General features: G+C 41.2%; 1 protein-coding gene across 2 annotated transcripts in view; it reads right to left on the bottom strand.

The window, feature by feature from the left end:
• The window catches only part of dpysl2b (dihydropyrimidinase like 2b), a 49,413-nt gene that overhangs the window by 12,531 nt on the left and 12,131 nt on the right, over positions 1 to 24,751 (bottom strand). For both annotated transcript variants that reach the window (XM_049603496.1, XM_049603497.1), the window contains exons 2-8: positions 13,417 to 13,505; positions 11,503 to 11,687; positions 8,040 to 8,204; positions 7,559 to 7,620; positions 3,176 to 3,256; positions 2,895 to 2,963; positions 530 to 650 (exon numbers count right to left, since the gene is read on the bottom strand). In XM_049603496.1, the coding sequence (XP_049459453.1) occupies positions 530 to 650; positions 2,895 to 2,963; positions 3,176 to 3,256; positions 7,559 to 7,620; positions 8,040 to 8,204; positions 11,503 to 11,687; positions 13,417 to 13,505 (772 nt within the window). The remainder of the gene's footprint in view (positions 1 to 529; positions 651 to 2,894; positions 2,964 to 3,175; positions 3,257 to 7,558; positions 7,621 to 8,039; positions 8,205 to 11,502; positions 11,688 to 13,416; positions 13,506 to 24,751) is intronic.

Below are 24,751 nucleotides of genomic sequence, written 5' to 3'. Positions count from 1 at the left end.
CCTTCTCTTCAATACAATGTAACCACATGTCACTCGGCTTGTGGTGCTCAAGCACAAAAATACAGTTGAAAAACTCAACAGCAATGTTGCTTTACAGAAATCCTGATAGCTTACTCAAGATAATCCACAGACCTATACTAAAATCCCTTCAGTGGCTCCCTGTTTTAGAATCCAGTTCAAAATTCTCATTCTTACCTATAGAGCATCACACGGTCAGGCTCCCATTTATGTTTTGTCTGTCGCTCGCACTCGCCATAAGACACGTGGTGATTTTGGAACGCTCTGCCTGCTTCCTTACAATCTGCTGACTCTGTGGTTACCTTTAAAAGCCAGCTAAAGACACACCTGTTCAGACAGACATTTTGGTAACATGTCTGCATCATATCTCCAACACTATGCAACTCACACCAAAACAATCTAAACTGATAAATAAATAACAGGTATGAGCAAAAATATGTGTTTTTGATTTTGGGTGTACTGTCCCTTTATAGTTAGCAAGAGCAGATGCATGTCTTTTTTTGAGTCTCACCCTTCTTCCTGGCCTGGGCGATGACATCAGCAGCACTCTTGCTCATCACCTTGGTGACATAGAGAGGGCAGTTGGTCTGATTGGCCACAGTCACAGAGCGGTTTACGGCCTCCGCCTCCACCTGGAGAAGAGAAGGAACAATGGAAAGTGGAGGAATGGCATTAGTTTGATACTCTTTCTTCTCTCACCCTCCCTTGCTTCTTGCTGTAAGGGTTTTGAGTGATGACATTAAAGCTAATGGTCTGCCAGACTTATACATAGGCTATACTACACACGGATCAAATGAGTTAAAGACTTTCAAAGTGAGCTGACAAATGAGTTTAATAAATCAACTTACACACAGCCTTTGAGAAATCATTTCAACACAGCAGGTTTATGCCGAGTTCTTCATCATTCTGGGCTGTGTGTGTATTTGCTTTCTTTGCAAGGATTAAATGACAAAATGAAAACCACTCTCATGTTCGTGATGCAGATATAGAGCTACCGATTAGCAGCTGGCTAGTTTAGCTTAGCATAAAGACTGGAAACAGAGGAAAACAGCTGGAGGAAGTAACTGCCTGCATATAACCCCACATGTCATTTTTACACTTTGGTTGTTGTACAGATTAAAAGCATGTTTATAACATAGATTTTGTGACTTTTAACCAGAGACATGCGAGCTGTTTCCCCCGATTCAAGTCTTTGTGCTAAGCTAAGCTAACCAGCTGCTGGTAGAAGCATCATATTTGCTGCACAGACATGAGAGTGGTATCAATCTTCTTTTCTAGCTCTTGGCAGGAAAGCGAGGAAGCATATTTCCCAAAATGTCCAACTATTCCTTAAAGTTTGTTGATGTTTTAAAGGGAAGTTTTGGTATTTTTCAAGCTGGACTCTGTTATCCAATGTTTTAGTATTTTAGTGACTAATGGAGACAACTGTTTTTGAATACAATTCAACAGAACTTCATCTATCCAGAAGGAAATTCTTGTGCCAGAGAATGCTTCAAATTACAGTAACATGAAGTATAGTAGCTACAGTTTAGAGTCACAACCAGTAAAAACTAGAACAACCAATGGGTTCCTTGGTCCAAGTCACTCACTGGGCCCAGTTTTAGAAATGTATAATATTAAACATCTGACAAAATATACAAGATAAGAAGTGCTTCTAAGGAGCAAAAGCAGTGCCTTAAAGAGTAACAATAGCAGTAAGATAAGTATAAGAGTTACTGCACATGATATTGAAAAGTGATATTGCACACGATGTCGTGAAAAATACCGCACGAGATTGGTCACACAAACTGGTCTCGAATGAAGCAGGAGCGCTGCAGCTGGTAGCCATGAGAGAGGCTGCAGCATAACCACTTGGGGCATTAGGCACCATCAACTTACATCCACTAACTACTTGTTTTTGCCACTGACAGGATCAGATTGTAATGTGTGACGATATTTTGAAGAGGCCCTACAGAAAAATGAAAGGGAGAGCTGTAGAGAGGAGTGCTGGGAAGAATTTGCTGTGCTGGAGTACAGAAAGTGTATCTCAGTGTTATCTAAAATATTTTCTATAATCGTGGCTGTATATTTAGCTGAGTTTGATAATGTGTAAAAGTCTGCAAGGTTTCAGAACGAGACTTCTCTCTCTAGCTGCTGCTGGCTGCAGAACTCTCGCTCAATACTGGACCGATTTCAAAACTTGTTGTTCCCGTTAGTCACTTAGAAACAAATACATGAGAAAATAGGGTCCAGGTTGGAACGTTTTCCTTTAATGTGCTTACAATCTGTTTTCCATCCATAGCAACAAAAATAAGGTAAAACACTTAAGAGCAACTTGGCTATTTATTTTGAAAAGTGAGATGACAGGATTGTGACAGTACAATGACTAACATTAACAGAGTGTTCCAAGACGAGAGAACACTGTGTGTCTTGTCTGTAATTTACCCCTGATATTTGTAATGATGATTTAATTCTTGCAGTAGATAATAAAAACAGTAATAATAATAATTGGGATTGTTTTAATAAGAAAAATATAAGATTTAGTCATAAACACAGCTGCTGTAAGTCATAACTTCAAATTGCTTTCTCTACTTTGTTGCCACATCTGAATGTTCTTGAGTAACAGCAATGATTTATGTAAAGGATGTGCTTTTATCTGTGATGCGTCTATGGCTGAGGTGAATCTGAAGATGATGTTAACGTATTTGCCAAGGCAGGGAGACACCCACGGCTTCAATGTAAAACTGTCAAACGCAACACGAACAGCTGTGAAAGTTGGAAAGGTCCAGGACAAATATAACTAAAAGATGATTCCTCACTCCCCAAAGTCAAACCAGCTTTTCACCCCAAACCCAGACAGGTCAGTTTACGTCCACAAGGCTGAAACTCTGTCTCACCTCCTCAGGGTGGCTCAACACGTGTCCCTCAGGCCCAGTGATCCCCTGCTCCAGGATCCTGTGCTGCTCCTGAATAAACACACACATAGACACAGACTAAAACTGACCACTGTGGGAGGAGGAGATGTTGAGTCATGTAAAGGTGCAAGCATGTTCCACATGACCAGATGACCACATGGACACTTGAAGCTCAGGGCTGCATTTTCCTTTTGATGACAATACTAAAGGCAGCAGGAAGTCATGTCACTATCTATTTTAGATCCCAGAGTGAGATGTCATACCTCAGCCACAATGTCTCCATTCTCAGCGTGCACCTGGGCGATGGCTCCCAGATCGCGGATCACACTGAACACCTCGTACACCTGCAGCAAAGAGGAAGACAGTTATGATCTCTGATGCATGACTGCAACTTTTTGTCTGTCAACACAAACCTTGAATTTAATCTTTACTGTACATCCACTACTATACCAGACTGATGAAACCCTGTGAGTTCTGTGTTTCTTTAGGGTGACTGTTTCCTCACATCCATTTTCTTTAAAAGAGTTTTTTTTTTACCAATGCATTTTCTCAATGACAAATACTTTAGTTTGGTGGTAAAGCTGTCTTTGATCTAAAAGGTAAAAAGAAAAGAAAAATGTCAGTCACCAACGAAAATACCATTGGTAAAAATACTCTTTTAATACTGAGAATATAAGGTTTAACAAACGCATACACCTTGGTTTTTAATCACAAGAAAATATTCCCACATGTTGGCCTAAGTTGCTGCACTTCTGACCAGATGCTGTTTTTCTCTTTGTGTGCTTTTAGCCATGTTAGAGATGGCAATCCCAGTTTGACATTTGTGGTCTTAAGTGAAGTGTCTTGACAACTGTTGGATGGATAGCCATGAAATTTGGTGCAGACATTTATGTCCCCCTCATGATTAATTGTAATGTCTTTGGTAAGTTCTTTATCTATCCGTCAGCACCAATATTTCGGTTTATGACTAAATATCTGCAGAACTAATGGCATTCCACTGAGCCTCAGCTGCACTTTGTGTTTAGTGACAGTTAGCAAGTGTTAGCATGCTGACAGACAAAACTAAAATGGACAACATGGCGTTCATTATATCTGCTTAATGTCAGCATACAAGCATCATGGATGTATAAAGAGACCTGGATGCAGCGTTTAAGGTGGGACATCAAGTTGCTCAGTGGTGAAGCCAAAATTGTTCAACTGCCACGTATAAAATTACCCCAATGATCAGCGCTGTTTCTGCATCACTGGGCTCATACAGCAGGCGGAGTAGAGACTTCCACAGGCCAAGTCTGCTACTTCCTGTTTCGTGCTTCACTAACTCGAATAGGGATTAAATGATTTAAGCGTGCAACTCTTGTAAACTTTCCAATTTTTTATGGACCGAATAGATCAAGTCGTGATAGTGGAACAAGTCTTTTCACGGGGGTTGTGACACTCAAAAAAATTAATCCACTGATTTACAGTAATGCTATTGATTTTGAAACCCAGCTCACTTCCTGGGGGCCTGGTTTGCATGCTGATGTTAGCATTTAGCTTAACTGTGCAGCCACACAGAGCTACTAGCATTGCCGCAGACACTTCGGGTTCTTTCAGATCTAGAGTTGTCTTGCTTTGGTCCGAATCAGGGACTAATTCTGTTGCATACAGGAGGAGGTGCACATTAATAATCCTCCAGGACTGTAACATGCTCATGTTCAACCCAAACAATGTGTCATGTGACTGCAGTTGGTTCAGATCCAGGTCGGAATATGCTCTCAACACTAATGAACCGCACCAGAGTTCATTTGTAACCAGACCGAGACCACCTCTTCAAGAGGGTCTCGGTCCAGTTATTTTGGTGCGCACCTGAGTGTGATTGCTGTGTTCACACCTGCCCAAACAAACCGCACTTAGAGGGCAAAAAGACTTGACTTCGATTGAACCGAACCAAACAGGGCAGGTGTGAAAGCAGCCTTAGTCTACCCTGCTGAAATGTTACAGACTTATCTCATTTTTAAGCGTAATTTATTTGCTTGTTTTGTTCGACCAACAGTCCAAAACCCATCTTGATTTATAGTGATATAAAACAGAGAAAAGAAGCTGGAACCAAAGAAGGTTTGGTATTTTGGATAGCAAACACAGTCGTCATAATGAGATATACTATATTTAGTCAACTACTATAAATATATCACTTTACATCGACTGTAGCAGACAAGACATCAAGTCCCCCAGAAGTATGCAATATTAACCAGAAAATAATCATAACTTCAGTGACTCAGAATACTTCTGTGGTGAAATGAAACATGGATCCTGGTTTTGACACAGTATGTGAGTCTCCCACACCCTGATTGTTTATTAAGCATAGCGGTAACTTCATGGACTGGAGGGAAACTGACATGTTGAGTGAGTCATCACCGGTCGGCTGCCAAACGTGCAACAATAAAGAGCCGTCAAATTTTGACACGGGAGAGAAACTCATTCCTTGCACAGGTGCAAAGACCAACACGGCTCTGTTTCAAAACAACTTTCAAGTGGAATTAATTCATTTTAACCATGAGTCAGATGGAGTCTTGGACCGAGATGTGGCTTTCATCATGCTCTCACTATCCCGAGAGAAAAACACAGATGATGAGTAAGAAGCGACGTCTCTCGCCAAGACAAACAGTCTCACACCGTAGCTCTGACTGTAGGATGAGGGCAAGAGCCAAATCAAGGCTGTGATATGACTACCATGATGTTACAATGTCCGACTTATTGTTGGCTACTGATCGTTGCCTTTTTTTCAAGTTACTTTTGCAATAATTGCTATTCTGGCTGAGCCCTCACTCTGAATGACAGTCAACAAGATGTGATTTAGTTGTTAGTGGCTTCTCCAGTAAACAGCACCATCTTTGTCTGTGGATTGTGTGCTGTCATGTTTAATATTTCATGCTACAGCGATGACCTTCAAGCTGAATGCAATTTGAATGGATTTGATTTATGTGCAGCAGCAAGTTTCATGTTAAAGGGTTTAATTTGATTTATTGTAGTAGAGGCTGCAGCTCCATGGGGCCAATCAAGGCCATTGTTAACAGCAGTGTCCCAACAAAGGGGCAGATGAAGTCAAAGTGAAGGACGAAAAACCACAGTTCTTCAAATGGCCACTTGAGGCTGGCTTCAGAAGTGAGTCAATCACAATAGACAGCCATGTTTTTAAATGCTAACCAGTTTTAGTCTCTATAGCCAATTTCCCCGTTCATGACAACTGCACAGGGGTTGAATATTTATATAATTTACCAATTTAAATGTTAGTAAGACTTATAGTTATTTATAATTAAGGGCGTGGCCGCTTTGAGTGACAGGTGGGTACTGTCCCTTGACAAGTTTGGATGGGTAAAAAACCTAAAAAAAAAAAGTTGTGCTCATCATTTGGTTGAACTAAGAGACTGTCTAAGGAGTGGATGTTCAGCTTTTATTTTAAGTTCATTTTATTTTAATGGTTGTAAGCCCTTTTCTCTCTACCGAAAATTAGCATTAGCATTATCACAGCTAAGCGTAAACTGTAAATGCACCATACTAACTAAGCTAGCAGCTAGCAGCTAGCATTAGGGTTAGCTTTACCCTCCAGTCCAAATATGTGCTGCAATACAAATCACATACTTTTTCTTTTAACTTTGTTTAAATGGTTTTAAGTCTGTTTTTCACCTGCAGAAATTAGCATTAGCATTAACTGGGTGAAGCATTTACTTTAAACGCACCATGCTAACCATGCTAGCAGCTAGCAATAAGTGTAGTGTCACCCTCCAGCCCAAATATGTGCATACTTCTTCTTTTAACTTTCAGCAGGTACTGCGGCTGCCCTTACAAAATGCCTACTGTTGTATGTAGTATGCAGACAATGGGGACATACTGCTTTGTCTTAACATTACGCCCATGACCTCAACCCTCTTGTTCATATAGTTGTTACCTTGGAGATAAAACAAAACGCTATTCACCAAGCTAACCAGAGACAGAGGTCAACCCTGAGAGCACTGGTATCTTAATAGTTGTGTCGTTTTGTTGTTAGTTATCTTTACGATTATTTTGTTCCCTTGATTAATTTGCCTATTATTATATTTTGAATAGTCATTAGTCAGTTGAATGTGATGTCGATCATCAGTGTGGCCTCTGACAGCTGTCAACAAGCTGTCATCTGTCTGCGCTCAGACAATGTAAGGAATCTTCCGCTGCGCAGAGGACTGTGAGTCAGAGTAGCCAGAAAAACATGCTGGCGTGCCAACAGCAAAATACGACCGGATGCGGTAGAACACCCTGGTCTTTTTTGGCATACTGTTTTGGAAATTCTATGCATTGGGACATAATAGTATGGTAGTATGGGTAATTAAATGCACAGATGGTCACTAATGGCTCCAAAAATCCAAGATGTAATGGCCAAAATGCCAAACTTGAGGCCACAAACCAATGGGTGTTGGCTTTAAGTGGCTTTGTCCATTATTTTTATACAGTCTGTGGTCCTAACATGCCAAAATTCCTCTCAGTTCCATCCACATCTAAGGTATTATTTGATTTTCATTGGACCTTTAATATAATATTCACCATCCCTATGGAAAATGTGTTCTGTGTATTCTATTTCTCTGCAATACTTGGTATGACAAAGAATGAAATGACAAGAAGAGACGAAGCCCCACCTGAGCGTCAGTAAGCTGGAAAATATCCTTATAAGCCAGATAGACCAGGAAAGAGTTGACGCCTAGAAACAAAAGATTTCAGTGTGAGAACCATGAGGGACAGGGAAGGTTTAAACAGGACAAATTAATCCAAAATATCATGGACTCTGATCTGAACATGAGATAACATGTGACTTTCATTAATCTAATCAAATATTTAACAATGAGTGCCAAGAGAGGAAAAACTAATATGCATCCAGATTATTACAGGGGGTTGAGTACATGATGTCTTGCTCCTCTCTTGTCCTAATGGGATTCTGTCAAACAAATTGTGCTGTTAAACATCAATGTGCTGTTGCGTCATCCGGTTACATGACTGAGAATTGATACACTTAACTAAAGGTGCTTTAGCAGTGTTAAATAAATAAAAAATAATGGGTTTCTGTGTAACATATGGATCTGATGAAATAACATGTGACTTTGCGTTTGGGTGTGGTCGCACCATGATCCTTCACCAGTGTCTCCATCTCTTCCTGGATGCCCTTGTGCCACTCGGTGATGTCGACATGCAGCGAGTAGTCGCAGCAGGACTTGCTGTCGGCCCATTCACGCCACTGCTCGAAAGCCGAGATGAGGCTGACGCCAGGCTCAGGAACCACGTGGTCAACTGGATATGCACAAACACAAACACATGGAAAGTCAAACACACTGACTGAAACCTGTTGTGATGCTTTTATCTGTTATTATGTTGTTATGTGTGGAACAAACTGAGACCGATTGTAGTTCACACCAGCCGGCCAAATATGTTTCAACTTTGTCTCAAGTGACCGCTTGTTATTGATCTTTGAGAATTACCAGATACATGACTCCTGTCTTTGTACAAACCCGAGCCAAGCTCAAAGTACAAACCATCATATGCTCCATCTGCTCATGGTTTCCACCACACAAAGACAAGCGCTATATGAGCTCAAGATGGTATTGTTGAAGATGTTACTTTTCAGACAAGAATGAGTGAATGTAATGGCTCACATCTGCTGATGTGTGGTCCGTCAGCTCGGTCAGGAAAGAATGTGTGTTCACATTAGGGCTGCAAAAACAATTATTTTCATCCAATTCATCTGTCGGCAGGTCTTTCAAATAAATGATTTATTGTTTAGCCTTTAAAACGTCCGGAAATAGTTTTAAAAGACCATCACAATTTCCCAGAACCCAAGGTGACGTCTTTAATGTGCTTGAGAGAGCAAAACCAGAGATATTCAATATACCGGCTAATCCTAAAGGTGACAAATGATGTGTTGCTCTCTGCTGACTCTGGGAGGACTGCCATCTTGGTTTTACTAACTCCTAATGCTGCCTTCAACAGTGCAGATCATGATATCCTTTTGACAGTGGGTGGGTATTATGGGTATATAACTAAATTGGTTTAAGTCATGTCTTAGTCATTGGACATTCTCAGTATTTACAGGTCAGTTTTCCTCCTCCTCTGCCAATGCTGTCATCAATGGGGTCCCCCAGGGTTCCATCCTGGGCCCAGTTGTGTTCTGCCTGTAGATCCTCCCTCTTGGAAACATTAGAAAGTACAGCATCTCCTGTCACTTCTACACTGATGATTCACAGTTTTATCTCCCACTAACATCTAGGGACTCCCAATTGCCTCTCCTGGACTGTCTCAAGGACATTAAAAGCTGGATGCCAAATATTTTTCTTTCAGCTAAACAGTACAAAAAGTAATTATCTTAGGTCCCTACAAATCCAGAAGCCATCTTGCCCGTAAGCTAGCCCTCTTCGCCCCATATGGTCAAGTCACATGCAATAAACCTTGGTGTTATATTTGATTCTGGGCTCTGTCTTGATAAGCAAATCAGTTCTGTTGTTACAAATAGTTTCCATCAGTTAAGAATCATTTCTAAACTTGAGTCAATTCCCCTATCCTCATTAACTCATCTACAGATGGTCCAAAATGCAGCTGCAAGGATGATGACTGGTACTAAAAAATGCGAGCACATCAACCCTGTAGTATCCTCTCTTCATTGGCTCCCTGTTTACTGTAGAATTCAGTTTAAGACTTGATCACTTTCAAGGCTTGTAACTGTGAGGCCCAATCTGACATCACAGACCTTATTTACTAGCTCTTAGCGCCCTTGGTCTCTCAGATCTGACAATGTATGTCCCACAATCATGACTGAAACTAAAGGGTGACAGAGCCCTTGCGGTTGCTGCTCCACAATCATGTAACCGCAGTTGAATCTGATTCTGATTCTGTCTCTTTATGTCCATACTGGAAGCTGCTTCTGATTTCAGACATATCTAGACCAGATTCAGAGCCATTACATCAAACTCCAGACCACATGGAACATGAGGTCTAATCTTGGTTTTTGCAAAGCAGATTTTAAACATATTTTTCTGTGGTTTTAAATCTAATTCAAATCCAACATTATAAAGTTTGTCTCTGTCTGGCTTCTCAAATCACATTTCAAACTGTCTTTGTCACTTTCCATTTTCGGTGCCGTCACATCTGTTCACTTGTGACGTGCACTCCACTGACATTCCAGTCATCGGGCTGCTATGCATTACATCCATGTTCCAGACCTGCCGGACCCTGCAGCAGTCAGCGTTTTCCCGAGGTGACAACGACACACAAGTTAAGTGGGAGTGTTGTGAGGGAGAGGAGAGTTCAGCTGCTGAGTCAGCAGAGGGAGGGCCAGAGCCTAATTAAATTTTATTATCTTTTCACATTAGCTTTTTTATCTTTACAGCCTTGTGTCTCTTTTAAATAATGTGATGATTAAATTAAGCCACTGTTACAGCTGGAGACTGATAGAGTATACAGACAAAATGTAGCCACAAATCTACTTATTGAATCAATATTCCTTTCAATTGCAACAAATCTATCTAGATTTCAACTATTCAAAGAGGCATATCTTTGATTCAGAGTGTGAGCCAGGATTGCCTGCAAATGCCTCTCAACATGGAGGTGGCTGGGCCAGCAGCTAGCAGCTAGCAGCTAGCAGCTTATAACGCAGTGCTAACAATGACAACAGTGCTGACAGAGCTGACATTGTTAACCTGGGGGGAAAGCAGAGGCTGAGCGCTACGATTCTGTGACACCACTGTTCTGCTTCTGTGGTTCAGGATGGCAATTTCAGCCCCTGTCTGACTGCTGAGCATGGCCTCTTCCTGTGTCTGTCCTTTCAAATAAACTCCCACATGGTCCAGTCATATAGGTTTTGATTTATTTTGACAAGGTGCAGCTCCTAATAAATTATCCTGTTTATTTTTGTTTTTTCTACGACTAAGAGACCAATGAAATCTGGCCGACGAATGACCTTTAGGTCGACTAACGCTTGATTGACTATTAGGCTGCCCATATTAAAGGAATACACCATAAACATGGCACCAGCCATTAGCATTAAGCTAGTAGATATTAAATTATGCACAAATACTAACAATCCTGTGTCTGGAGAATAATTTATACTTTCTTGTTAACCTGAGCAGCATAAGAGGAAACCCAAACCAACCCAGGGGGAACAAGCCTGAGATTTATATGAAACATTATGCAAATCAAAACAGAACTCCAAGAATATGAAGTCTAAAATATATGAGGAAACGCATCCATAGTGGGTGTGTAACATAACAATGTCAAGTCCTCAGTATCTATGTGTCCAGAGGGAAATTAACTGACTTCCTGGCTCAGTCTGAGCAGCAGTCAGCTCCTTGTGGCTCTGAGTCCTCGGAGCAGATGGACGGTTTAATATTTTGGCTCGGCCATGAACAGGCCTGGCACCCTTCCTGTTCTCACCAGGAGATTTTCAATTAAAGCCAATAAGTGAATGAGAAACCTCTGCAGGGCAAGATGCGCAGCGAACACCTCAATCATCTTTGATTCACTCACAGAAAGCACTCAGAAAGAACTGATACATCAGGTCATGCATGAAACAGAAGGATCTTTCTGCTCAGTAACTTACTGATCATGGTTGTGCCTCCGGCCAGTGAGGCCTTGGTGCCCTGGTAGAAGTCATCAGCAGAGGTCATGCCTCGATCGGGCATCTGGAAACGCGTGTGCACATCAATGCCACCTGGCATCAACATGCGGCCGTGGGCATCGATGGTTTTCACCCCGCCGGGCACGATGAGATTTTCCCCGATTTGTCTGAAGAAAAGAACGTCAGAATTTACAAAACAGAGCAAAGAATAACTAAAAAACACGAACAAAAAACAAATTTCAACTTTACACCTGTTTTAAATACTGTGCTCTTTAATGAAGCAATCCAGACATCACAATACCATAGCAATAATAACAACATCATATGTGTATTGAATAAAAAAAAACAACAAAGAGGATTTATTGTGTTAAATTAAATGCCAAACAAAGATATGAGCTTTTACATTACACAACCCTCAGTATAAGCTTTAAATTTGTATTTACGATCATAATTAGGAAAGGTTCCACATTTCAGGCATTTTTTATATATTTAATTTCATACTTTGTTGACTTTAAAACAGAACTTATCGTGTGCAAAATGCAAAATAATTTGAGAGGAATGTTTCTTGTTTTTTTCTATGGGCAAGGACAAATGAAAAAGATGATTGTACTTAAGTTAACTTGAGTAAGGGAATTCATCGAACAGTTGTAATGAGGAGAAGAAAAAAATGTATTAAATTGCATTTTTTTTTTTAAAAAAAAGGTTGATAATTTGATGAACAAATACAAAAATGTAGAGCTGTACCCAACTCAGAATTATGTCAGTCGAATTAGATTTGGCTGTTGAACACAAATATTTGACCATTCGTTCCTTTTTTTCCCCCCATATAGAGTTTGAGAGTTCAAACGGGGTTCAGCAGGACATTCAAGGTGACAGCAGCGCCCATGTCTCACCTGTGGACACTAGTGCTGTCTGCGTTATGTCAATTACAACCATGTTAACTCGAGCCCCTACACAAATCAAGTGACACAGGAATATGTTTGCATAAAATTAACTTATAAACTAATCTTAACAGCGCTAAAACACAGAAATTAGATGAAAAGGCACAAGTCACCCCTTTGTAGGTGGGGTACCCCCAAAAGGTGAACATAGGGGTACAGAAACTGGGTATCAAATGTTCTACATACTGACTATGGAGGAGTAAGTGTGTCTAAGACTATAGAAGACTTTATCGTATCAAGCTGCTGTGAGCTGTAAATTCATCACTTCTAAGCAGAAAGCAGAAGATAACGTTCTCTCAAAGCAAGACGGTGCAAAGCCTCTCAACCTCCAAGCAGCTACCTCTCACTCAGACTAAGCTTGGCTCTGGATCAGCAGCTGCCTGTACCGGAGAGAGCAGCGTGAAAGCGATGAGTGCTCAATCTACAGTAACATCTAGGGACAGAACAAGCGGCACCCTCCAAGGCTGAAAAATGATGGCAATGTAGAAAAAACTCAAAACTGCAGTTCATCAAATGGCCACTTGAGGCTGGCTCCAAAACAGAGTAAATCCCCACCGACCTCCATGTTAAAATGCCTCACTTTACAGCACAAATAAACATGTTTACAGCCTGGAACTAAAAACAGTTTTGGTCTCTATAATTAATTTCAACACTCATAACAACTGCACGGAGGTTTTTTTTATAACTCATCCATTTATGTTTTATCAAGGCCCAAAGTTACGCATATTTAAAGGCAGGACTGCTTGAGTGACGGGCTGTCTGCGAGGCATTGCCAAAGTCTGTAAGTCAGATCCATATCCATAATGTAGGCAAACTATTGTATTTTCACTACTACCCCTTTTTGTATTTGTAATAAAAAGAGATAAAAGTCAGACATGTGGATGTATTATGTAAACATGGTGCAATCTGGTTTTTACTGTCAACAGTTTGAGAGAAAAAAAAACAGTAAACTCACTTGATGACTCCATCCTCCATATAGATGTCAGCACAGAAGGACTGGTCATCGTTCACGATCTTCCCTCCTTTGATCAGGAGACGGTCGCTCTGGAAAACAATAAAGATGATAAGTAGCTGCACATTTCACTACATTTACACACATCCAAAATTTCCTCAGGAAAAGCTGATGTAAAGCTGTGGGAACCGGACACTGCAGACCTGAACACATGAACGCTGCTCTGGGGCTTTATAGACGCCTATAAAAATACGCTTATGAGGGCGAGTATCCGATTTGGCCCGATTGGATGCTGGATTAAGTGCATTTGATGAAAGACACTTTGGGAAATGTCACATAAAAGGGCGGATTGGCACTCGCAACACTAGATAAATAAGCCAAACCTGCCGCAGCCTTCACTTGGCCTTTTTAGGATGCATTCTGATAAGGAACACATGGCCGTGCAATGTCTTTCAACTGATACTGGCTTTCTTCATCTTCACACACATGCACACACACACCCAGAGATACCCATAAACACAGTGTACACACTCTTAATAATAATCTGATGCATGGATGGAGGGGGAAACAGGCGATGACACAGAGAAGACAGCACTGTGATTTTTGGATCAGCACCAGATTTCTGTGTGGATGTTTTAATAATGACGTAATTTATAATGAAAAAGATGCAGGGAGAGAAGGACAGGAAGGAAAAAATGTTGAATAAAACCTGTGGCTGGATCTGAGGAGTCTAACAATCTGATTTATTTGCTATTTACTCAGTGACATTATTAAATTTAGCATTTTATTGTGTTAAAGGAAGACTTTATCTCCCAAATGGCCATGTGCATATCAGTTACTGACCATGTGTTACACTGAATTTGTGAGGAAATTGTTTTTCTTGCAAGCCGCAACTGCACGATGGATCGAAAATCAATTCAATTCAAATAAGAGGGGTTTGCTTTAAACAACAGCAAAACAGACAGCCCTTTCCAACAGGGAACTGAATTGAAAGTGAACCTTATCTGCGTTCTCTTCAATACCAGACTCCACTGACAAAAACAGTAATTTTACCTCGCTGAACACAGGAGCTGCTGGTCTACTGCTGCCTCAAGTGGTCGCTTGTTTGAATTATTGTGTGACTTCGGTGTTTTAAAGTGTTCGTTCAGATTGACCGAAGTCACACAATAATTCAAACAAGCGACCACTTGAGGCAGCAGTAGACCAGCAGCTCCTGTGTTCAGCGAGGTAAAATTACTGTTTTTGTCAGTGGGGTCTGGTATTGAAGAGAGCATGGCATGCAAGGGTGCTTTCAGACCTAGAGTTGTCTTGCTTTGGTCCAAATCAGGGATTAATTTGTTACAAAGCTGTATAACTGCCTAGAGTTGGTTCATGTTCTCAAGACAGCAAGTGGACCAGATCAAATGCCTTGTACAAGAAAGCTGCTCTTGATTGGTCAGAATTTCCATGTGGGAAAAATCCAGGAAGTAAAGCAAACGTTGAAGAAGAGTACACTTGCAAGATAAATGTGACACTTTCTAATGTCACAATGGAGGGACAACTACGCAGGTTGATTTTAGCGCTGCTCATCGTGGACTATATTGCTGTCATTGTTCATTTTAGTCAAACCATACAGTTTGAAAACGAGGCGCGGCTCCAACTAGAAAACAATGTTTTGATGCATTGGATGTGCTGAATGTGCATATTAAGGCAGTACAGGAGGAGGTGCACATTAATAATCCTCCAGGACTGTAACATGCTCATGTTTAACCCAAACAATGTGTCATGTGACTGCAGCTGGTTCAGATCCAGGTCGGAACACATCCTCACGACAAACGAACCACACCAGAGTTTGTTTGTAACCGGACCGAGACCACCTCTTCAAGAAGGTCTCAGTCTGGTTGTTTTGGTGCACACCTGAGTGTGACTGCTGTGTTCACACCTGCCTAAATGAACCGCACTTAGTGGGCAAACAAACTTGAGTTCGATTGAACTAAACTAAACAGGGCAGGTGTGAAAGCAGCCTGAGAAAGAAAGATTTCTTTACAAATTTACACGGAGTAAGTAAATTGAAATTTGGGCGATGAAGTATTCCTTTAAGGAAGAAATAAATAAACAGACCCTTTTCTGTGTGCAACCAGGAAGTTACAATAAAACTCTGTGTTGTATAAAACTTTTTTATCTATTTTTATGATTGCTGTCTCTGATATAAGCAGTTTGTAAGCAGCATCTTTGAGTGCTTTGTGAAAAGTTATTCAAATTTGTAACCTTTAAATCACATGAAATTCTAAAATTAACTCAGGGAGTATTAAACATGTTAGGTTAGCTTTTGTGAAATGTGAATATGCGTGGTTGCTCGGGATATTTCATGAAACTAATCAGTGTACAGATGAAACTTATATCTTAATCAGAAAGAAGGAAAAAAAACACGTAGGCGTTCTTGAGAGAGGTTTCACAGCAGCAACACAAACAGCAACTATTCATCACTGCTCCTCTTTGCTAATTCCAGCTCTACTTGAACAACAAAATGAGGGGTAAAGTATTCACTGTCGCAACAATGAAGATAGCAGCCCGCCTCCAGACACACCCCTCCAACCTCCTCATGTGGTCGAGCTGTCACAGCAACCAACACGAGAGAACCAATCAGAGCACAGGCTGTGTAATCAATCATCCATGCCTGCTGCTGTGCCACTTGTCTCTGTGCAGGAAAGAAGGAGGAGGAGGGGGGGGGGGGGTCTTCACCTCAACAGCCTCCCACCCTGTGCCCCTCACTAACCCCCCCATCCCTCCCTCAAGCCACCCTGTTAGCTTGGGCCCTCTGTCCAAAAAGGGAGTGGCAGCTCTGGTCACAAGGACTCCGGCGTCCCCGGCTAACAAAGGCCGCTCTGTTTGAGCCACTCGCTGCAGCCCGGCCAGCAGCTCTGGCCCCAAACACAACTGCTGCTGCTCTGCAAAGGCTCCCAGTCCGAGCCCCGCCCTGCAAATGAACCAGCACATATACAGCTGAGCACTGCACAACTTTGTCAGATATTACATGTTTTTTTTAATCCTTTCAAGACCCCTGGTAATACACTCTGTATGCACAACCAGAAGCAGGTGGAATTTATATTTTGGGACATGATGCAAACTGTATAATGTGTAAGCTGTACAGCTCCCAGGCAAACATATACCTGACATTATTTTTATTCACATGCACTTTGTGGTTTGATTATTGATTTATAATGCAAAAATTCTCTGATTTAAGTTTCTCAAATGTGAGAGTTTGCTGCTTTTCTCTGTTTCAATTTACTGCACATGTCATATTTTGAGTTTTGCACTGCTGCTTGGACAAAAAACACAGTTGGAAGACGTCACTTTGGGCTCTAGGAAACTAATTTTTCACTATTTTCTGACCTTTATAGACTAGATGCTAAGTCGGAAAAATAACAGACAGATTAATCAAAACAGAAAATAACTGTGAGTTGCAAAGTACTCCACTGATTCACCATTGCCTATCATCCTATAACATTAGCTGCGGTTCTTCAGTCCGACAGAAATTATTCTGATTAGAGATTCCCACGGAACTATGTACATGGACGTTAAACGAAGTGACCTGATAGGATGTGCATTTCCATCAGAATAAAATTTTTCTGACTTGTGCAAAGTGGTTCTGCCTGCTGTGAAGCAACCAATCTGCTGGAAATTTAACAGAAGAAGAAGAAAAAGCTTTTTAAACCTTATTGAGAAAAGAAGAAGAAGAAGTGGTTTTGTGAATACAAAGTGTAACCAGGTTATTTCCTGCAGCTACAAATTACAGATGTCCTCACCTCATATCGGTAAAGACTACAAATTACCAATGTTCCCTGAACATCTCATATGCAGGCTGCTGCTACTATGGACAATTGTTATGTCCGGTGACTCCACAGTTCAGCCTGTAGCAATAATGTTGCATAAGGATACTGTTTCAAATGGGGGGCACGTAGAAGCAGCTGTTGTGGCATGTCCTGCACAGTGCACGCACCAGCTACATCACCTGATGTTACCCCCCCACCCCCGTGGAGCAAACATCTGCAGAAAGAATTATTCCAACCAGAGAGAAACAATTACATTGAGCAATGACATGGTTATTGGTAATGAATTTGTTTTATGTGGGAACAATAAACAAGCGTGCTCAGGTGCTATTATGCTTGGAGCGAGATCCAGATTAGCACGTTAGACACATGACGTATAAAAAACAGATATTTCACTTCAACTACAGCTTGTTTTGTTGCTAATTTTAATGCTTGAAAAAATAACTGGTTTAAAAGGAAGGGTGGCAGAAAAATCTGAATATTAATTGGGGTCTTTTTGGCCACTTGGGGGCAGCAAAACAAGCTCTAAACTCAACATTGACATATCATCAGCATATAAAGTTTATATGGCAAACTACCATGGACGATTGTTACGTCCGGTGACTCCACAGTTCAGCCTGTAGCAACAACGTTACATAAGGCCACTGTTTCAAATAGGGGGCACGTAGAAGCACTTGTTGTGGCATGTCCTGTACAGCGCACGCACCAGCTACATCACCTGACGTTACCCCCCCATGGGGCAAACATGTGGAGAGAGAATATTTATTCCATCCAGAGACAAACAATCACATTTAAACAGTTATCAGGCACCAATATTGTCCTACTGAACAAATTATCAAAGGCTGACCCCAACCCTCTCATCCAGATTGAAAATTCTGTCCAACAGGCCCATCTTGCGACTGAGGTGGTTACATGGAGCATTTTTATTCTGACTGCACTATTAATCTGATTATTAGTGGGACAGTGTGTCAGAGACGAGGATGCTGTCTAAGATACATGTCATCTTGGACAATGTCTCCCACCCTCTCCACCATGTGCTGGTGAGACATAGCAGCACATTCAGTGACAGACTCATGATCCCAAGATGCACCACAGAGCACCACAGGAAGTCATTCCTGCCTGTGGCCATCACCCTGTACAACTCTGAGTCAATAAACTGGCATCTACTATTTCTGTTTCTGATACTAGGGTCCATGTAAATGCACCGACTGTCAGACACTGTCAGAAATATTATCTTTTCTTCTTCCTTTTTAAAACCTGGCACCTATATTACCCATTATGCACCTTGGCTGCCAACAGTTCAGCCAGTCAGGAGACATCACTCGAGGTAATTTATCAGACTTTGTGCACAAAAGGCTTCAAACAACTTTTTCCATATATGCAGTGGTACTCCCCAAGACGTATAAACAGTCTTTGATGTGTAAAATTGGAGCACTTCCTGTTTGATCCTTTGAAGTCTTGAACTAGGCATTCGTCATTGGAATACTGCAGATATGTAAAGGTCATCTCCATCTGAAGCTCCCAGTATCTGTTTTTGAGACAAAAATAACTCTCAGTATATTATAGGAGCCAGTTTGTGTTCAAATTTGGCTGAGTTAGATGAAGTAAGGTTCGTTTTGCCAGTTATTTTCGAAAAGAAATCGTTCTTCCTTTGGGAATAAAGAATAGCTGCAGCGCTATCTGAGTACAGGGCAAGAATAAAGTGTCATGTCTTTTGTTCTCGGAGCTGTACAGTAACCAGATGATGGCATACATAAGTCATATCCTCTGCTTTTGGAAAGAGATTTTTTTAACCTCATTATGCCGCCAGTGACACACTCATAGCTCTACAATGAGGGCAGGAAGACACACACAAACACTTGCAGCACACACACACACACACACACACACACACACTCAGGGGACTTCAGCTGACTGCAGCAGGTCTGGAAAATGCTTTGCAGTTGTCATCTGAAAGGTGTGGCAACACTCTGACAGCGCTGATGGAACTAATGCAAATAGATCATGTGGTAATCTTCGATCTATGCGGAGCAGCCCACTCTGGTGGAACGGCTGGCCTCGCTCCAGCCCAACGCTGGCCCGCTCTCATCCCGACAACTGCTTTGAAATATGCCGTTACATCATGCGCCTCATCATGACTGTCATTATCACATTACTCAGTCGAGTTCGCCAAGAGACTCGGGTTCTTGAGTCGACACTCACAGACCCAAAGCTGCGTGAGCCAGAACTGAGAGGCAAAATTATCTTTTCAGAAACAATTAATCATGTTTGATCCACAAAGAGGAGCTAGTTTTGGGTTTCTCAGTGTGAGACAAGCAGATGGTTTGGAAATTAAAAGGTGTTTTTTTCTCTTGTTTTCAGCTTCAGCTGCAGAGCGCTAAAAAGACGGGAAATTAGCAGAACAATTACTTGCCCTGATTCCAGACTGTATAATCCTCCGATTGTTTTGGAGCTCACAGGGGTTGGAGAGAGTGTCTGATTGTACTGGCTCCGAGCCAGACTTGACAGTGACCTTTCCTTCATGGGAACCTCTCACAGCCTCACAAACAGGATATGGACAAAGCTCAATGGGCTCACTGTCAGTGAACTGCTGTGTTTTCATTCCACACCACAATACGTAACCCTACTCATGTAAATGTCATACAAACAAAATGACAGTTAGCAATTGAGCAAAAACGCTGTTTTGAAGCCCTCAGCGTCGACCTCACTCGCCTACATTTCCTGGCTCCAATAAAACTAGGGGCGGACCCCATTTGGGGGGTGTAGAAGCATTGCGGGGGCAGGCCTGTATGACGGTGAAGAAAAATAAGGAGCAGAAGTAGAGCTATGATAATTTTGTTTCATGTGGGAACAATAACAAGTGTGCTCTTATGCTAGCAAGTTAGCATGTTAGAAAGCAAAACCACACACGAAGTACAAAACAGATATTTCACTGCATCAACTCTAGTTTGTTTTGTTGCTTATTTTAATGCTTGAAAAAATAGCTTGTTTAAAGGACGGGTGGCGGCAAAAGTTTTTTTTTTTTGGCCACTTGGGGGCAGCAAAACAAGCTCTAAACAAATACTAACATATTATCACTTTATAAAGTTTATATGGCAAACGGGTTAGCAAATGGCTGCCTATTTACACATCCGGCAGACACAAAGCAACATTAGCTTTCACTTAGATTTGTGTTTCAGGACACCTGGTGATTATAAGTCAAACATCTCTGTTTTACTCTCTCTGGCTCTGTTTTTAGCATACGGTGACCAGACATCTTGGATTGCCTGGGACTGTCCCGGTATCAAGCTGGGTGCCCCGATAAGTATCTTTAAATCACTAAAATGCTCCAGTTTTCAACATTCATTACTAAATTGTCTCAGATTTGACCACAATTAAAATAATAACATTAAGTTTTATATTAGTTTTCTGAACTTACGTCGACATTTCTCATGTTCTGTCTCACTCATCTTTACCCAGCCCAATATAAAAACATACCCAATACATAACATGTCCGTCATGCTATGGCTAAACATAAGCAGCGGCTTACAAAAATAATAACTGTTTGCTCTGTATAGTCAAATGCACATCAAAACCTTATGTCATGGAAGAAGAGGATGCACAGGAAGGCAATCGAGGCACTACAAGAATATACTAACAAAGACGGATATATTAAAAAGGCTCTATTCTAGTACCTAAATCATTAAAAGAGCCAGCATATTTCGCCCACTGTAGGTCTTCGTCAGGGATTTAAGTGGTGGCTACTAGCAGGAAGTAGCGCTGTTGCAACCAACTTCAGGGGGGCAAATGCAGGTGATGGCCATTTGAAACAGGCGACTCAGGAGGGGATCCTTGCCCACCATCTGGTGAAACACAACAGGAGCTATTGATCCATGGACTCTTACAGCTGCTCTTGTGTGTTACAGTGTTATTATTATTTCAGATAAACTATTTTTTGGTGGATTTCAGGAGGCAAAACATCATTTTTTTCGGCTGAAGTGCTGTCCATGGTGTTAAAAGGTAGCTTGGTAGGTGTGCTAAGTGCTTAAATGTCCTCAATCTTGATGAAACCGCCAATGGAGTGCGCATAAACGCATACATATGTACAAGTGATAAACTTAAGGGTCCAGGTTGGAGGTTTGGAAATATGGTCCCCCTGCTTGAGCTGCTTTCTTCACCAGCTGGTAGCCAGTTTCATCTGTCTGCTATTTCCTGCTGTGAAGGCCACCTGCAGTGGGTTAATGAAAGCTCTCGCTGAAAACAGCAGCCTGCTGCATCTAAAAACAACACTGATGGTGACACAGTGAGAATCAATGAAAGCAAAGATGCTAAAATGCTCCATGGGACTGAGGGAAGCTGCAGATTCAGGTGATAATTTTGCATGGGCTCTTCATTCAGAGTGGTCCCTTTAACATTATACATAGTCAGTCATTCTTAATATAAAAATACTGATGATAGCAGCTTTAAATAAGCGTATCTATGGAAGTAATTCTGATGCTAAAAGCAGCTGAGTATAAAATAAACAGACTACTGATGATGGACTCTGGAATATTGATTGTTTCTCCACAGCCAGCCAGATCAATCTGCTGTATCATATGACTCCTGTGAACTCTGATGATTTAATACGTGTTTTGTATAAACAAAAAGCACACAGGTGAAAACTGAAACGCACGACAGAGGGGAAAAGTTTCATGAAATCAGGACATAATCCATTTGGGCGCCGTGAAAACGTCTGCCAGTGTCAGGCGTAACCCGGCAACGTTGTGTGTTGTTGTCCAAATGGAAAATATCCTGGGAACATTTGTGAAGTCAGGTGGAGCACGCTGCCAGGTCAGACTTTCAGCACGGTGATTTATGTGTGTCTGTCCTGTATTATTCAAAAACCAGCCTGCAACAAAATAATCTCTGTACATGTTCAGACAACTGAAACACATGTTCACTGTTTTTTTTTTTTTAAATTTAAAACAGAACACTTGCTCTTTCAAAATAACCAGCTAAACAGGAATTAAACTAATTCCCAGAGGGATAGATGTGGAACTGAACACCTTGAGTTTGCAAAATACAGCTCAAACTGTGCACAAAAAATATATATCAGAAAAGTAATTTTTGTGTTTTTATTAAACAGATAATAGGGGATTTGGATAGAAACAGCATGACCGTTATGTTTTGGTTCACATCATAAGAGAAACCGATAGCTAGAGGCTTCAGAGGATAGAGACATGACTGGATATAACTTAACTTTTTGTTGCCTCTGAAATATTGACTTAACTTTTGTCTTTGCCTATTAAAAGCTCAATTATATTCTTTTTTTTTTACTGAAGAAAATCACTTAAATCTCTTTGACTACAAACAAGTGCATATTTTCAACAGCAGTGATTTCCATACCAGATTTTAGCCTCTTAGGGCAAAAACTGTGGCAGTCGGAGGGTGGGGAAATTTTTGTGGACCAACTGAGTACGAGCTATAGAGCTGCTAGTCACAACAACAAAAAAATCTCTTAAAATCTCTTTTTTACATTAAAATGTTCCCTTAATTTCTCTCTAAACTATGACATTTTACTTAAGATTCTCTTTATCCTTGGGACAGTTCACCTCGAAATCAAAAACAGATATTTTTTCTCTTACCTGTAGTGTTATTTATCAATCTAGTTTGTTTTGGTGTGACCTAAAGAGTGTTGGAGATATCAGCCGTAGAGATGTCTGTCGTCTCTTGAATATAAGGGAACTAGATGGCACTCGACTTGTGGTGCTCATAGCACCAATAAAATACATTTGAAAAACTCAACAGCAATGTCTCTTTCCAGAAATCATGACCTGGTTACTCAAGATAATCTACAGACCTTGTTGTGAGCAGTTTCATGTAGGAACTATTTTCTTTCGACTTAACTACACCCACTAACCACATCACAGCACAGAAGGAAGTGTGCATCTACTCATGTCAGTGCAAGATCTAAACATTGATGACGTCCACCCTGGCTGAGCTGTAATGTTGGCTAGCTCAGTGGTGCTAGGTGAGCTAGCAGAAGATGCACGCTTCCTTTTGTGCTGTGAAAACCACACCCACCAACCGAATCACTGCACAGAGGGAAGCGTGCATCTGCTGCTAGCTCACGTAGCACCACTGAGCTAGCTAACGTTACAGCTCAGCCGAGGGGGACGCCATTAATGTTTACATCTTATGCTGTCACAAGCAGGAGCCTCTCATTCATGAGTAGATGCACGCTTCCTTCTGAGTAACGATACAGTTGGTGGGTGTAGTTCGGTGGTAAGAAAATAGTTCTTACATGAAACTACTCACAAGAAAGTCTGTGGATTATCTTGAGTAACCAGGTCATGATTTCTGGAAAAAGACACTGCTGTTGAGTTTTACAAATGTACTTTAAGGTGCTTTGAGCAGCAAAAAGCCGAGTGCCATCTACTTCCATCATATTGGAGAGAAGGCAGACATCTCTACGGCCAATATCTCCAACACTCTGCAACGCACATCCAAACGATCTAGACTAATAAATTGCACTATAGGTAAGAGGAGAAATATGGACTTTTGATTTTGAGTTGGACTATACCTTTAAACACACTCTTTAACTTAGGATTTCTCTTGAACCCTCCCTTTTCACTATGAAAACTTTACTCATTGACCTCCTTCTGCAGTTCATGGAGGATATAGTGCACCCAGAGGCACCATGGTCCTGTTACAGATTTTACTCAACAGTCATCTCTTTTGTTCAGGTTCTGATTAATAAAAAAAAGTTCACTCTCTGTTCACAATCAAACACACACATTACGTATTCTCTCTGACTTCTGGCTTTATGAATGGGGGAATTCAGGATCATATTGAGCGTGAAAAGGAGGCTGAGCCGGTGGGTGGGTGATTTGGAGAGCAGCGTGCTGTGTGCGATGTGTGAGCAGACTGTGCCCCGGGCTGCTGTGCACTGTGAGATAACAGCGTGAACACACTGAGGCGACCTGAAGGAAAACTGCACACACGCTGAGCTGCCACTGGGGACAACTACTGTACTACAGGTACACTAACAGACTGCCTAATGATCTCTCATCCGCTGAGGATTGTAGTCACAGAGACTTTAATCCAGGACGGTCTTATTATAGCCTTGGTCTAATTTTACCTTTTCTTAACGTGGACATTAAAGCTGAATTTACTTTGCTAAGACATTAGCTTTGTTTTTTACTTTGCTTTCATCTGTATTTATATCTTTCACTGTGCTGCAAAGCAAATCGGGACATGCTGCTTTTGTTTGGAGCAACAATAACTGGAGTCTAGTGCTGAAATTATCCGCCAACAGTTTTAATAATCTCACCATTTAGGTTATTTATCAAGCAAACACACCAGATAGTCTCTGATCTCGGCTTCACAAAAGTGAAAATTTGCTGCTTTTCTCTGTTTAATATAATTTAGGGCTGCAACTAATCATTACTTTCTTATCTGTTGATTATTTGTTTGATTAATTGGGTAGTTATTTATTCTATTAAATGCAGCCAAATTGTGAAAATGACCATCACAACTTTACCAAGTCAAATGTGATATCTTTAAGTCAA

The sequence above is a fragment of the Epinephelus fuscoguttatus genome, linkage group LG18 (assembly GCF_011397635.1).
Source record: "Epinephelus fuscoguttatus linkage group LG18, E.fuscoguttatus.final_Chr_v1".
Classification (NCBI taxonomy): domain Eukaryota; kingdom Metazoa; phylum Chordata; class Actinopteri; order Perciformes; family Serranidae; genus Epinephelus; species Epinephelus fuscoguttatus.
This window is presented reverse-complemented; position numbering and strand designations above follow the sequence as displayed.